Source organism: Zea mays, chromosome 8 (genome assembly GCF_902167145.1).
Source record: "Zea mays cultivar B73 chromosome 8, Zm-B73-REFERENCE-NAM-5.0, whole genome shotgun sequence".
NCBI lineage: Eukaryota > Viridiplantae > Streptophyta > Magnoliopsida > Poales > Poaceae > Zea > Zea mays.
The window spans coordinates 8,514,047-8,528,966 of NC_050103.1; the positions used below are offsets into that span (position 1 = coordinate 8,514,047).

General features: G+C 46.0%; 1 protein-coding gene across 1 annotated transcript; it reads right to left on the reverse strand.

The window, feature by feature from the left end:
- Positions 1-591: 591 nt before the first annotated feature.
- On the reverse strand, positions 592-13,232 carry LOC103634739 (RING-box protein 1-like). Its single transcript, NM_001301484.1, has 5 exons — positions 13,028-13,232; positions 12,881-12,931; positions 12,734-12,793; positions 1,093-1,164; positions 592-1,004 (listed from the first exon to the last, which is right to left on the reverse strand). Exons 1-5 carry the CDS (start codon positions 13,176-13,178, stop codon positions 967-969), a joined length of 372 nt encoding a protein of 123 aa, NP_001288413.1. The 5' UTR covers positions 13,179-13,232; the 3' UTR covers positions 592-966.
- Positions 13,233-14,920: the final 1,688 nt, after the last annotated feature.

Consider the following 14,920-nt stretch of genomic DNA (forward strand, 5'->3'; position numbering starts at 1 on the left):
TTGAAGCAGCAAATCAGATCGCAAGGATATCGAAGGATTGTTTGGTTGCATGAGTATCGAGGGATGACTAGCAAGAAATTGTATGTCCCTCAATCCTGCCAATACATATTCAACCAAATTGTAATACTATAAAATAAGCTCGAGGCTACGAACAGCTCGTGAGCCTCGAGCGAGCCAAGTTTATTTTAAAATTTATTTGTGCAGCAAGTCAAGCTAGCTCGTTTCGACTCACCAGCTATACTAACTATGCTAAATTAAATTAATTAATATATACAATAATAATGGACCACTTAGCCTTTTGTGATAAATCTATGACAATTCAATTCAATGTTAGATTACTTATAATATTGAACAATGATCCTATGTTTCATATTTATATATTACTAATTCAATATATAATACAATAATATTTACCAATTATAACTTACGAGCCGAGCCCGGACTCGCCTCATTTTTAGCTTACGTAGTAGACGAGCCGAGCCGAGCCCGATCACTGCCGAGCTTCGTTTCTAACCGTACAACCAAACAAGCCCTAAACCTAAACGTACTACATACGACACATGGGAACATAATGAGACCAGGTTATCACTTGCAAGACAGGATATAGTGCCCAACATAATTTCAGGGCATTGTCCGCAACATTCAGTAACCTATATACATGCGGCCGAAAGGCAAACCCACTTCATAACATCAAGACAGGCACGTATAAAAAAACATGACTTCAGAAAATGGTACCACAGCACAATACAAGCTCACTTATGAAGATCCACATACCATTGATAAAATGGGCCTACTATCCTCTCAATGGATCGTCCAAATACAGTCCCAGGTGTACGTACTGCTAGCTAGTTATAATTGACGGGTGATAGATGCAAGCATCGAAAGCAGTAAGAGATGGAGCTGTTTGGCAGACAAAAACACTTGAGTGGCAGCAAAGCCCCAACATCACATGACGGTGCCCAGGAACTAGTGGCCATATTTCTGGAACTCCCACTCACTGTTATCTGCAAGATAAAAAAAAAGTCCACCGTCAGTAATGCAATGCCCAAACGAATCAACTACGGGATCAAATCAACACAGAACTGCAGCTACCTAATGGGCACACTTGGCGAGTCTTAAGCCACCTGCTGATGCAGTGGAAGTGAAAAGCATGATTACAGACACCTGCAGTATGCAAAAACAAATCTTGTTAGACCCAGCGAACAAACCTTTTTAGGCCGGTGAAACTGGGGCCCAAAAACACGTAGAACACATGCCACAACATATTCCAATGTCTATTGGTTTGTACAATCAAATATAAAGAAGATTTAGTAGAAAAAAAAAAGATTTACATGCTTGAGCTCCCCATTCGTTTTATTTTTGAGCCAAGCAGCATTTAACATCATTTCCAGCTGCAAACATGGGTCAGCTTTTTCTACAATCAACACCACAACATGATGAAAAGTTCACTGTCCACTGCTCAAGTGGTCCATTCAACGAACACACAAGAGGTTGCCAAGAGCACAGTACAAAAAGAGCATGTAGTGCTCTGCTACAGATGCTGTTATGGGCTTGTAACTGCCTTAATCCAGATATAATGCGGTAAACATCTGCAGGAACTGACACATCAAGTGTATCATCAAATGATTCCATCCACCCGGCTTCATGCGCTCACTCCCCACGTGCGCTTGCTCGCCACGATAGTCTGCCTGGCGCTATAGTGTCCCATATAAAACTTCTCTCCAAGTGCCACTCCACACAGCGTCCCACAGGAACACTTCTTCATGAATGCCATCTCTGCGACAACCCACGCAATCAGATTTTAGCAAAGAGAACAAGGTCCTCCACCTACGCAAGGCCCTCTACGGTTTGCGGCACACACACCACGAGCTTGGAACGCCAAGCTAGACCCCACCCTCAAGCAGATGGGGTTCCAGCAAAGTGCTTACGATGCTGCTATCTACTGACAGGGCAAGGGAGGTTATGCCCTACTGGTAGGCATCTACGTCAACAACTTGGTAATCACCAGCACCAAGAAGAGGCGGAGGTGCCTCAAGCAGATGGGGTACCAGCAAAGTGCTTACGATGCTGCTATCTACTGACAGGGCAGCTCCAATATCTCACTCCACCAGACCGTTGATGCCAAACACATCGTCAAGCTAGGTGGGCTCACCGACTGCAACCTAGCCTACACTCCCATGGAAAGGCTGAAGCTGAGCCACGATAGCACGGCAGAGGAGGTGGGCGTGGTGTAGTACTGACACGTTATGTATAGCCTTCACTACCTCATCCACACATGGCCGAATTTGGTGTTCGCTGTCAGCTAGTCAGTCGATTCATGCAGCGACTGACATCAGAGCACCAGCAGGCCATCAAGAGGATCCTACACTGTGTCACGGGTATCTCTGACTATGAATTGCATGACCCGTGGTGTCCCAGCGCTGCACACTTCAGCTACAACGACCATGTCGGTGACATTGATATGAGCAAGAGCACGGGCAGAACTCTATTATTCCTTGGTAAGTGTGCTTGATCAGTTGGCAGTCAGTCAAGCAACAGGTAGTGGCTCTATCCGATTGTGTCAAAGAGTACATCGCTGCCACTTCTGCCTCCACTCAGGTTCTCTAGCTGGCACAACTGCTGGGTGATCTTGGCATAGACGAGCAGTGGAGCTCAGGGTGGACAACAAGTCTGCCTTGGCTTTGTGAAGAATCTCGTCTTCCATGAGCGCAGCAAGCACATTCGGGTCAAGTACCACTTCATCAGAAAACTGCTTGTACATCAGCACTCAAGACCAGCTTCATGCCAGAATGGATGGTTCGAATTCCTACAGCGACGCCACAAGACTTCAGGGGAGAATGATAGGATAAGTCATGTGCATATGTCAGCACCTTATGTAGTACTTCAGCATCTTATCTTCTACCTTATCTCTAGTTTAGTAGTTGGAATCTTAGCTCTACTTTCAGTTGTAACAGACCACTTGGTCCTATATATGTAACCATAACCAGCCACGGTTCAGAGCGTGGCATAAGAAATAGAAAAATCTGCACCAAACCTGTGTTCAACTCCAACATTCGTTGCATAGTTCCCTATCCCCAGTCCTGCAGCAACCAGCCTCAGATAACGGCACTACGGAAGCCCCGGTCCTTGTTGACAGGTAAACCCAGATCCCTGCAATGGCTATGAGCAGGGATGCAAATAGGCAGTATGGCTTCCACTAGCTGGCTGGTTGGCTGGTACGCCAGGCAAAAAAGGATGGCCATGGTCCAGCTGCAGAACAGACAAATGGTCGCTCACTGGTATGCAGCACCACCTATCATGCATACCCATTCAGCTTATTGATGTTAGACGTCTAAAGCTATTCTGCAATTTTCGAGCCAACCACATGGCTTCAAACAAATGTAGGATCCACCATTGGCAAGCTAATGTACCGACCAAATGAACCTCTGTGTGTTTGTGTTATGGTTTATAGTAGGAGGCCTAAACAGCCCTCTAGTCGGCCCATTATAGAGGGACATATAGATAAGGATTAGGAGGATCCTTAGATAAGGAGAATCTGTTTAGAGATCCTAATATTAAGGAGTCTGTTTTTTAAGGAGAGTCTGTTAGAGTTCCTAAGATTAAGGAGTCTGTTTAGAGTTGGACTATAAAGTCCAGGCGTCTGTAATCAATTGGAAGCATTGATCAATCTAAGAAGTGATTGTTCCCTGCCTCACTTGTGTTCCGCACCTCACCTAAGTTCCCAGCCGAGCGGCAGCACGGCGCCCCTTCGCTCCCGCTCGTCCAGCCAACTTGATACTCACTCCTATAATCTGCGCAGCCGAGGTGTTTCTACCAATTTGGTATCGGAGATGCCAGGATCCAACACCGACGACAGTGCAGCGTCCGCCACCCAGGCGTCGGAGTTGGCAGCGATCACCACCGCCCTTGCCGAAGTCCAGCGCCAACTAGGGGCCTTCGCAACGCAGATGTCCTCCATGTCCTCGCGCATTGCAGCAGTGGAGACTCCGCCTGCATCAGCGGCGCTGTCCCTTCCAGCAAGCTGCCCCTATGGCTTGCCCGGGTATGGAGGCATACCCCCCACCACGACGCCAACTGATGATGTGCCACCACCCACCACCACCCAGCTCCCAATCCATCTTCTACCATTGCCACATTCCCCTTCGCCCATCCCACACTATCCACCACCTACACTGCCATCTCTCAACACCATTCCCCATACTCCTACTGCAGGAGTTCCTCGCTTCCATCGCCTCGAATTTGCCCTATTTGACGGCAAGGAAGACCCCCTCCAGTGGCTCAATCGATGTGAACAATTCTTTGAAGGTCAGCGCACGCTGGAGGATGAGAAAGTCTGGCTCGCATCCTATCACATGACAGGAATTGCCCGGACGTGGTACACCCAGCTGCAGCGCGACGAACCTTCCATGTCATGGGAACTCTTCAAGCAGCATTGCCAACTCCGCTTTGGGCCCCCATTACGCAGCAATCCTCTCGGCGAACTGGCACGCCTTCCATTCCGCACGACAGTGGATGACTACCAGGAGAGGTTTTGGGACCTGCTAGCCCAAACAGCTCCACTGTCACAGGAGCAGAAGGTACATCTGTTTACGGCTGGACTTCCGGAGCGTATCAAGATCGACGTGGAACTCATGGCACCACGGGATATCAATCACGCCTTGAGTTTGGCGCGCGCATATGAACGGAGGTCACAAGTGCTCGATCACCAGCCGACATCAACCACCAACAAGACCATGCGTCAACCCCAGCGCCCGTCTGTACCAGTACCGGCACCTCAACCAGCGATTCCTGCAGCTCCCAGTACAGGACAGCAGCGAACATTCAAGAAGTTGACGCCTGCTGAGATGGCTGAGCGGCGTCGCCAGGGACTTTGTTATAATTGTGATGAACAGTATGTCCGTGGACAGCTGCCCTAAATTGTTCTATCTTGAGGTCATGGACTATGAGGAAGATGAATCTATAGAGGCTGATTCAGTGCCAGGGGACCCAACACCAGTGATCTCCTTACATGCCCTCACGGGTATCCATTCTGAGAGTACCTTGCAGCTGGAAGTACATATCATGGGGAAAGCTCTTACAGCCCTGTTGGACACAGGATCTACTCACAACTTCATCAACGAAGACACAGCACGCGCTCTGAAACTGGACTACCAGCCAAACCCAGCCCTCCAGGCATTTGTGGCCAATGGGGATAAAATCATGTGTTGTAAGCTCTCCAACAGCATCAGCTTGACTATCGGCCAGGAAGACTTTCTGATGGATGCTTACGCCATCCCAATTGATTCTTTCGACATCATTCTCGGGGTCAAATTCTTGCGCACTTTGGGGCCAACACTTTGGGACCTCGAGAACCTGTGCCTAGCTTTCTGGAGAAGGGGACAACGAATTGTGTGGAAAGGACTGGGATCAGATCGGAAGGCCATTAATGTGTACCCAGCAGTGAGAACAATTAGCACAGATATCACAACCACCAAACCGATGATGGATCGTCTGCTCCTGCAATTTCAGAAGGTGTTTGCTACGCCCAGTGACCTTCCTCCAGCAAGAAGGTGTGATCACAGGATCCACCTTTTGCCAGGAACAGCACCCGTTGCAGTTAGGCCATATAGGTACCCACAGCTTCAAAAGGATGAATTGGAGGCACAATGCACAACCATGTTACAACAGGGGATTATCCGCTACAGCACATCAGCTTTTTCAGCTCCAGTACTCCTAGTGAAAAAGAGGGACAAATCATGGCGCTTCTGCATTGATTATAGAGCACTGAATGAGAAAACAGTCAAAGACAAATTCCCTATACCCGTGGTTGATGAGCTGCTAGATGAACTGCAAGGGGCACATTTCTTCACTAAATTGGACCTCCGATCCGGCTACCATCAAGTCCGTGTTCATCCAGAAGACGTACACAAAACAGCCTTCAGGACACACCATGGGCACTTTGAGTTTCTGGTTATGCCATTTGGTCTCTCAAATGCCCCAGCGACATTTCAGGCGTTAATGAATGAAGTACTGGGTCAGTTCCTTCGCCGGTTTGTCCTAGTATTCTTTGATGACATCCTCATCTATAGTGCCACATGGTCAGACCACCTCATACATGTCAAGGCTGTCCTACAGACCCTGCTGACCAACAATTTGTTTGTCAAACAGTCCAAATGCGAATTCGGCGCGACATCCGTTGCTTATTTAGGGCACATCATCTCAGCTAAAGGAGTGACTATGGACAGCAGCAAGGTGGAAGCAGTTACTTCTTGGCCGATCCCAAAGGCACCACGAGGACTGCGGGGATTTCTGGGATTGGCAGGCTACTACCGGAAATTTATCAAGGAATTTGGGTTAATCGCTGCACCGTTAACCAAACTCCTAAAGAAAGAAGGCTTTCAGTGGTCTCCAGAAGCCGACTCCGCCTTCCAAGCGCTCAAACGGGCACTCTCATCAGCACCAGTCCTGCAGCTTCCTGACTTTGAACGGACTTTCACTGTGGATTGTGATGCCTCGGGCTCGGGGTTTGGTGCTGTCCTACACCAAGATCACGGCCCAATAGCTTTTTTTAGCCGGCCATTTGCAGCCCGACACATAAAATTGGCAGCATATGAGCGCGAGCTCATTGGGTTGGTACAGGCAATACGTCACTGGCGTCCTTATTTATGGGGCAGACGATTTGTGGTACGAACTGACCATTTCAGTCTCAAGTTCATACTAGATCAACGACTATCCACGGTACCACAACATCAGTGGATTAGTAAGTTGTTTGGCTTTGACTTCACAGTGGAATATCGGGCAGGACGACTCAACACAGTGGCTGATTCTTTATCTCGCAGGGACACAACTGAAAGTTCAGTCCATACCATATCAACCCCAACATTCCAGCTGTACCAAGAATTGCAGACAGAATGTGCTAATAATGATGAGTGGAAACTCCTCCAGGCTCAGATTACAGAGGGATCCCTAGAGGCCCCATGGCAGATACGGGAAGGCTTGATATTGCACGGTCGCAGGGTGTTTATCCCAACATCATCCAAACTCATTCCCTCAATACTGGAGGCCGCACACTCAGCAGGACATGGTGGAGTACAAAAGACGCTGCATCGATTAAGAGCTGATTTCTTCATTCACAAGGATAGGACACTGGTACAGGATTGGGTCAAATCATGTGCAATCTGTCAGAGGAACAAAACAGAGTCGCTGCATCCCGCAGGGCTCCTCCAACCGCTGGAAGTCCCAATACAAATATGGACAGACATCTCAATGGATTTCATTGAGGGTTTACCAAAGGTCCATGGTAAGTCTGTCATATTAACAGTGGTTGATCGGTTCTCTAAATATGCCCACTTTATTGCCCTCAGTCATCCTTACACAGCTGCGACTGTGGCACGAGCATTTTTTATTGACATAGTGCGGCTGCATGGGTTCCCAAGTTCCATAGTCAGCGATAGAGATCCAGTTTTCACTGGACATATCTGGAGGGATCTGTTCAAGCTAACAGGTGTCAAGTTAAGAATGAGTACTGCTTTTCACCCCCAAACTGATGGTCAGTCGGAAGCAGTCAACAAAACTATTGCCATGTATTTGAGGTGCATCACGGGAGACAGGCCAAGAGCTTGGGTGGACTGGCTTGCATGGGCGGAATACTGTTACAATACATCATACCACTCAGCATTGAAGACAACTCCTTTTCGTGTAGTATATGGCAGAGATCCACCACCTCTCATTCCATATAAGCAGGGGACAGCAGACACTCAAGTTGTGGATGATATGCTACGGGAAAGAGATATATTTCTAGGGGAAGTCAGAGATAGGCTGCTGCAAGCTCAAGAGCATGCCAAAAAGTTTTATGATGGCCGACACCGGGATCTCGAGTTCGATGTGGATGACTGGGTTTGGCTCCGTCTCCTCAATCGACAAGCTCAGTCACTGGTCGAACGACCCAAAGGGAAATTGGGACCGCGATATGCGGGACCATTTCGTATTCTTGAGCGCGTGGGCGCAGTAGCATATCGTCTGGAGTTACCAGAAGGGGCACGAATTCATGATGTCTTTCACGTGGGACTCCTTAAGCCTTTCCGGGGTACCCCTCCTGTCCTGCCCCCAGACCTCCCACCTATGCAAAATGGCCGGCTTCTGCCATCGCCAGAGAAGATAATAAGAGCAAGGATGCAGCACGGACAATGGCAGGTGTTGGTGCACTGGAATGGTACTCAGTCAGTAGATGCAACATGGGAACCTCTACAACAGTTCAAGGCTTCATATCCGCAGTTTCAGCTCGAGGACGAGCTGTTCGTCGAGGGAGGGAGAAATGTTATGGTTTATAGTAGGAGGCCTAAACAGCCCTCTAGTCGGCCCATTATAGAGGGACATATAGATAAGGATTAGGAGGATCCTTAGATAAGGAGAATATGTTTAGAGATCCTAATATTAAGGAGTCTGTTTTTTAAGGAGAGTCTGTTAGAGTTCCTAAGATTAAGGAGTCTGTTTAGAGTTGGACTATAAAGTCCAGGCGTCTGTAATCAATTGGAAGCATTGATCAATCTAAGAAGTGATTGTTCCCTGCCTCACTTGTGTTCCGCACCTCACCTAAGTTCCCAGCCGAGCGGCAGCACGGCGCCCCTTCGCTCCCGCTCGTCCAGCCAACTTGATACTCACTCCTATAATCTGCGCAGCCGAGGTGTTTCTACCAGTTTGTTTGTAAGATCCACCATCCACAAGCAAGTCACTGGTCGAGCCTCGACACGTAGCAACAAGCATGATCGGCCGACTCAATTCTCTTATGTTAGTTTTGTTCCTAAAAGCACCTTGAATAGAAGTTAAAATGAATAAAATCCCGCACCAGTTGCCCATTCATTACCTGGTACATATTTACACTGTAAACAGTGGCTATTTCTATAGTTGTGGAACATGTAGTGCACCATGTCTGTAAGATAAAATGTTCAGGATTCAAATATTTGAAAAGATAGCAGTATGCTTATCAGCTTCTAAATTATATCATTTAATCATGTCTGCCATCTCTATTCTTTTAAATTGCCCTCCAAACAAAATATAAATAGTAGCTTAAATGTTGAGTATCTGAAATATTACTTTGAATATGATCGACTACAACTCCCATTCTTGAAGGCAGATTTGCTTAACAGGGCAGGGAGAAGAATCCTTGTGCAGCATGTCCTTACTGGGATGTCTATTTATGCTGCAATGGCAATTGATTTCCCCCAATGACAAGATAAGAAAGGGCTTTCTATGGCAAGGGAGAAAAGAGGTAAATGGAGAACACTGCTTGGTTGCATGGGGCAAGGTATGCCGTCCTTTGCAGTTAGGAGGGTTGAATTTGTAGTCTCCATGAACTTTGTTGGGCTCTTCGCATGAGATGGTTATGGTTGCAAAGAACTGATCCTAACCGCCCATGGGCAGGGTTCCCAATACAAGTTCCAAGCAAAGCTAAGCTCTTCTTCTCTAGTGTGCTGATTACTGAGACTGGCAGTGGGTCCAACACTTTCTTCTGGGCAGATAGATGGATCAATGGAAAAAGGTTTCAGATATTCCTCCAAGACTGTTTGCCATAATCCCAAATAGAATAGCATGAAAAAGGACTGTGCAAGAAGCTTTGTTGAACAGAAGATGGATAGCAGATATTCAAGGGAGCACTCAGTTGGAGTTCTGATAGATTTCTTATCTCTCTGGGATGCTCTTTCTGTCATTGTGTTGCAGCCTAATATTGAAGACAAACACATCTTCTCCTTGGCACCTGATGGCAAGTATTCTGCGAGTTCAGCATACAAGGGTCTGTTTGTAGGGTCAAGTTCCTTTGGGCACTACAAAAGGGTCTTTCTTTCTTGGCTGCCCCTCCTGCTGCTGAGGGGCTTCAACTAGGTGGTTTTAGTTTTTTTTTGGCTGGGTTATACATGTATGGTTGTTTCTGGCCTCGGTAAGGAGCGCCTTGTATTTCAGGTCTTCTTATACCTTTTCTTCCCTGCTAATATATTTATGGGGCACAGTTTTCCTGCGCTTTTCGAGAAAAAAAATGATCGACTATGTAGTTGTCTCTTGTCTGTTTAGTTCAGGTTGCTTTGTGATATTGAATTTACCTTCTTATCTTTCAGATAATTCCAAACTTGATTTATTCTAGATAACTCAATAACTAAAAGAAGCACAATACTGATGGGCAACCGAAAATAGAAATGAATCAGCACAATTCTGGTGGCCAACTGACAATAGAGATGAATCAGGATGTGCAGTGAAATCACGGATACTAGGTTACATGTTGTACCTTGACTAAACTAAAGGTAGATCATCAGGCCTCTTCCTTCAAAATTGAAGGTGTCAGGAATGAGCAAGACAATGATGTATGTCTTCCTACAAGAGCTTTTGAACAAGAACTTGCTACCTGACAACCGCAGTGATTGTCTCTTGTCAGTGAGATTAGTTACCTATGGGAATTATATGTATTGAAGGCTACTAAAACATGGATAACATTGGATCAGCAGGTATTACTTATTTAAATTTGTTTCTGCAGGGAGGCGTCTACAGATGAGGGGCCAAGAGTGGATTGTTTGGGAGCTTTGACAAACTGAAGTGACTAATGTGAATGTTTCTTGGTTAAGAAAAAAATTAGGTGACAGTAATAGTGGTAGTGAAAAATAGTATCAATGTCATGGTGAGAGTGAGACAACTCTTGAGCTTCAGGAAGTTTGGTTCTCATCTAATTTGGCGACCTTAAGGGGTTCTGCATTTTGTTTGGAGTGTTTATTTTAATTTTGTTTGTTTGACCGTCATTGTTGTGAAGTTCTATAACGCTTGATGCCATAGCTCATCCATTTATCTTAATGCGTACCCACTATGGCATGCAAGGAAGGCTGGAATGGATATGTTCATTTTCGTCTCAAACCCTCAATATTTATAATCAAGAAAATAAACATATACAATTAAAGAAACAGTGGTCAATGTTTTGGTTAGCTTTGCCAATGTTCAGATTTCAGAGATTGTTGTATTGTCAGTTTATACAGTTGTACCTTAACTGTATGTCTTTTGTGTCCTTCCCGAGGATATGCCGCCTACTCGGGCAGAGCCCCGCGCCGCGCCATCCACACACCGCCGCCCCCCAACACCACCTCACCGCCGCTGGAGCACACGGCCAGGAGGCCCGTGCCGGTGCGCTAGGAAGGCCGCGGCGGGGCTTACCTCAGCTCTCTCATGCCCCTCTTCTCCTCCACCTCCCGTTTCATCCATGCTTTAGTCGGTCATCACCTCGTCGCCAGGGCCTCGTCAGCGACCAGATCAAGCCTCCCTAGAGTGGATCCGGCCCGCCAGTGGGTGGATCCAGGGTGCCACCGCGGTTTCCGACCTTCCCTTGGCCATCGGCTGACGCTGCTGTGGTACTCGTCCTGGCAGCGCATGGTTGCAGGGGAGCGACGGTGGCGGCGGCGGCCCCTCCCACTTAGGGGTGGATAACGAGCCAGCTCGGCTCGGCTCGTCCGAGTTCGAGCTGGCTCGTTAAGCTAACGAGCCAGCTCGGCTCGGCTCGTTAAGGTAACGAGCCACAGAGTCAGCTCGGCTCGGCTCGTTTACGAGCTCGAGCTGGCTCGTTTAGCTCGCGAGCCAGAGCAGAAAAAAATAAAATGTATATAATAATTATTTTTTAGTTAATTTCAAACTAATTTAATAATAGAAAATAGTAATTGTACTCATAGTTTCACAAATCACGTCAATATAACACCAAATTAGCACAATTCATCACTCATTAATTCACAATTCACATACATGCTCATCGGTTTAACCCATAATTATATTTGTATAAACCAAATTAACACATAGACATAGTTCATTAATCATTAGTTTAATTCATAAGCCATAAACACCTCACATATATATAACATGTTCATCAATTATTTTGTAAATGATATGCATATAGTTTCATTTTGCTGGAATATGGTAGCTCGTTTAGCTCGCGAGCTGGCTCGTTAACGAACCGAGCTGGCTCATTAACGAACCGAGCTAGGATGTTAGCTCAGCTCGTGAAAAAATTCAAACGAGCCGATCCGAGCCGAGCCGAGCTGACCACGAACCGAGCGAGCCAGCGAGCCACGAGTATTTCGTCCAGCCCTACTCCCACTGTCGTCAACTTCGGCTCAAACACTTAAACAGATATTTATCACTTATCTAGTTAAATTTGGGATTCATGGATATTTTTTCTCAAAATATATACAAACACTTAAACAGAGTTTAAGTAATCTGAGCTTCATATGTAATCAGTAGGATAAGTTTCATCTGAAGAGGCAATTAGGTATGTCAAACAAAAACTAGGTGCAGTAGTTTCATATACAGTTCACCAGCCATATCAAAATTTGGAGATGAGGAAGAAGTGCAATTTTGAATTCTTATCGTACTATAATTCTAACAGCTCCAGTGCCACTGTATATGAAACAAATTGTTCGTATTGCACAGTTCACCAGACTAAAGTAATCAAGATCACATAGTAGAATCTTAGGAAAGAGCACGGAAAATCTATATTTTGCGATCTGTGTGTGTCATACCCTAAACATAGTTGCCAGTTACATATTGATTAGTGTAAGATTCCCGAAAACTAAATGCCACAATGAGCAACCGCGGAACTAGTGTGCAAAATAATGAATAGCGAATTCTTTCATTCCACATGAAGAGACATACCTATAACATAAAATTAGTGGCAACAGACAAAAGATACAACAAAGAAGATAGGTGAGAAGACCCTAGGAGATTGGATTTGTACCCCAAGCGACAGTGCACTCCTCGCTGGTCGCGCTAGCTTGGTTCGCCTGGCACTCGATGCCTGCACCGAATGAATTAAGAAGCTCAAACCTCTAATTTTAGATCTCAAACCCTAACGAGCACTGAATCTATCGGACCCGAAACTTACATAGATCCATGATGTGGTTGCGGCAGATGGCGCAGTTGTCGACGACGATATCTGCACCGGCGTAAAGGGGACAAACAGATCAGACGGGATCCAAATTCCAATAAAAAAATGGAAGTCTAGAGCGGAAGGACGGGAGCGCGGACGTACCCCATGCCCAGAGCGCGACGGCGTTCCACTTCTTGATCTCGAAGCGCTTGTTGGGCTTGCGGGAGGATGAGGAGGACGGACCGACCACGGAGGATCCCTCGCCGGCTGGGGCGGGCGGCGGCGCGTTGATGTCGGTCTCCATGGCGGACATCGGGGTGGTCTCGGCCTCTCGGGAGTCCTCAGTTCGCGGAAGGCGCTAGCGAGGCGTAGGGAATATGTGTGCAATTTCTCCAGAAGAACAGGGGTTTTATCGAAAAGTATAAGTGATATCCCGTCTGATTACTGTTCAATGTCGTCTTGTCTTGTTATGACTGTTCAATGTCGTCATGTTTTGGCTTTATTCCGTATTGCTTCTATAGTTTGCAGTTCCAGTGGTCAAACAATTAATTCGAATCAAACAGCCTCATGCCTTATTGCCTGGCTAATAGCCGCAAATAAATAAAAAAACTCAAACCGAGCTTCAATGTTTATCATGTTCAATTTTTAAGGTTGTGTTTTGTTTATTCCTCCTCCTTAAAATCTTATTATTAGCCAAACAGATTTTGAATTGTATGCCACATTCTCAACACAAGTTGATAATAGAATTTGTAATGGATTTTGTGTCGTATGCAACTTCTCAAAACCTAAAATCTATGGAGAACCAAACACCACCTAAGTCTCAACAATCAACAATACATTACCAAACATAATCATATCAACTTCCATTGTCAAATCTTAATAATAGACCATAGAATCCAAAAAAACATCAGTACAATCATTAAGATTGTCTCCAACAGAACGTGTTTATGATCACGTAAAACATTGTTTTGCATTGTATATTGCAATGTTCACAGAGTGGAGTTTGAAATAGAATATCAGATGGGAGATAGAATGAGTAACATGTTGGAGACAGCCTAACGACCTCCAGCACCTCGTGCATATGATCGCGTATGCACAAAATATGCAACAAAATCACATTATTCACACATCCGGTGGCTCGTGTATTCGCATGTGCAAGTGCACGATCTCCTCCGGGGTCACGCATCTATGTGGGTTTCATCCATTTGTGCATCCTCCTGTTCATCTAACCATCTAACCATTGAGTTCCCTTTTCTTCCTTCCTCCATCGGTCCCCCTCTACCCTCTTCTTTTCCCAGCCCAACGCCAGCCTTCATTCTAGAAACACGGTCTCCCCGCCCACAATTCCAGCATCAAGGTCGAGTGGACGGCCATGGAAGCGGTGGTGTGGGTCCCAAGCAAGAGGTGGCTCGTGTCCGGCCCGGAGAATTGTCCTTGAGTTGAGGCATGTAGTTGTTGCTAGCAGCGACGAACCGGTAGGGCAGTGAGCTTTAGTGTCCATGCGTGGAAGCTAACCAATCCTCACTCTAGGGTTATGTAAGGGAATATGCGTAGGTCTGGATCTGATTTAACTATTCATAAGGTGAATATAGATTTGTCATGTTGTTAAACCATTACTACAACCTTCATAGATCTATCATGTAGGGGGTATTGATGAAGAATCCATCTGGCGTTTGTAATGTTGGCATTACTGATTGAAGGGATGTTGTGCTAGTTGTTGTTGTGCCTTGTCTATGTCTCCCTTGTGCTCCCTTCCTTCGGTGTGTTGTAAATGCCTCCCCGACCTATAGTTGCATGCACCTCATTTGTAGATTTGCTAGTTCTGTTAAAGTTTGATTGATTAACATCGTCTTTTCTATATTTGTTGTAAACCAGTGTAATTCTAAAATTGCGGTCCAACTTGTATACTATAACCTTACCTATTCTACATCAAAGTATTTTATTTTCTTCCATAAGGAAGTGGCATTAGTTGAAATCGTAATAGTTGGAATCGTCCTAAATTATCCCTGAATTGTATGGCAACACCTGTGATGTCTACCACTATGTACAAGGCCC

Coding starts and splice junctions, on each gene's coding strand:
- LOC103634739 (NM_001301484.1), bottom strand. CDS start 13,178: ATGTCCGCCATGGAGACCGACATCAACGCGCCGCCGCCCGCCCCAGCC. Junction 12,932..13,027: donor CGTCGCGCTCTGGGCATGGG/GTACGTCCGCGC, acceptor ACGCCGGTGCAG/ATATCGTCGTCGACAACTGC. Junction 1,005..1,092: donor TCGCCAAGTGTGCCCATTAG/GTAGCTGCAGTT, acceptor TTTATCTTGCAG/ATAACAGTGAGTGGGAGTTC.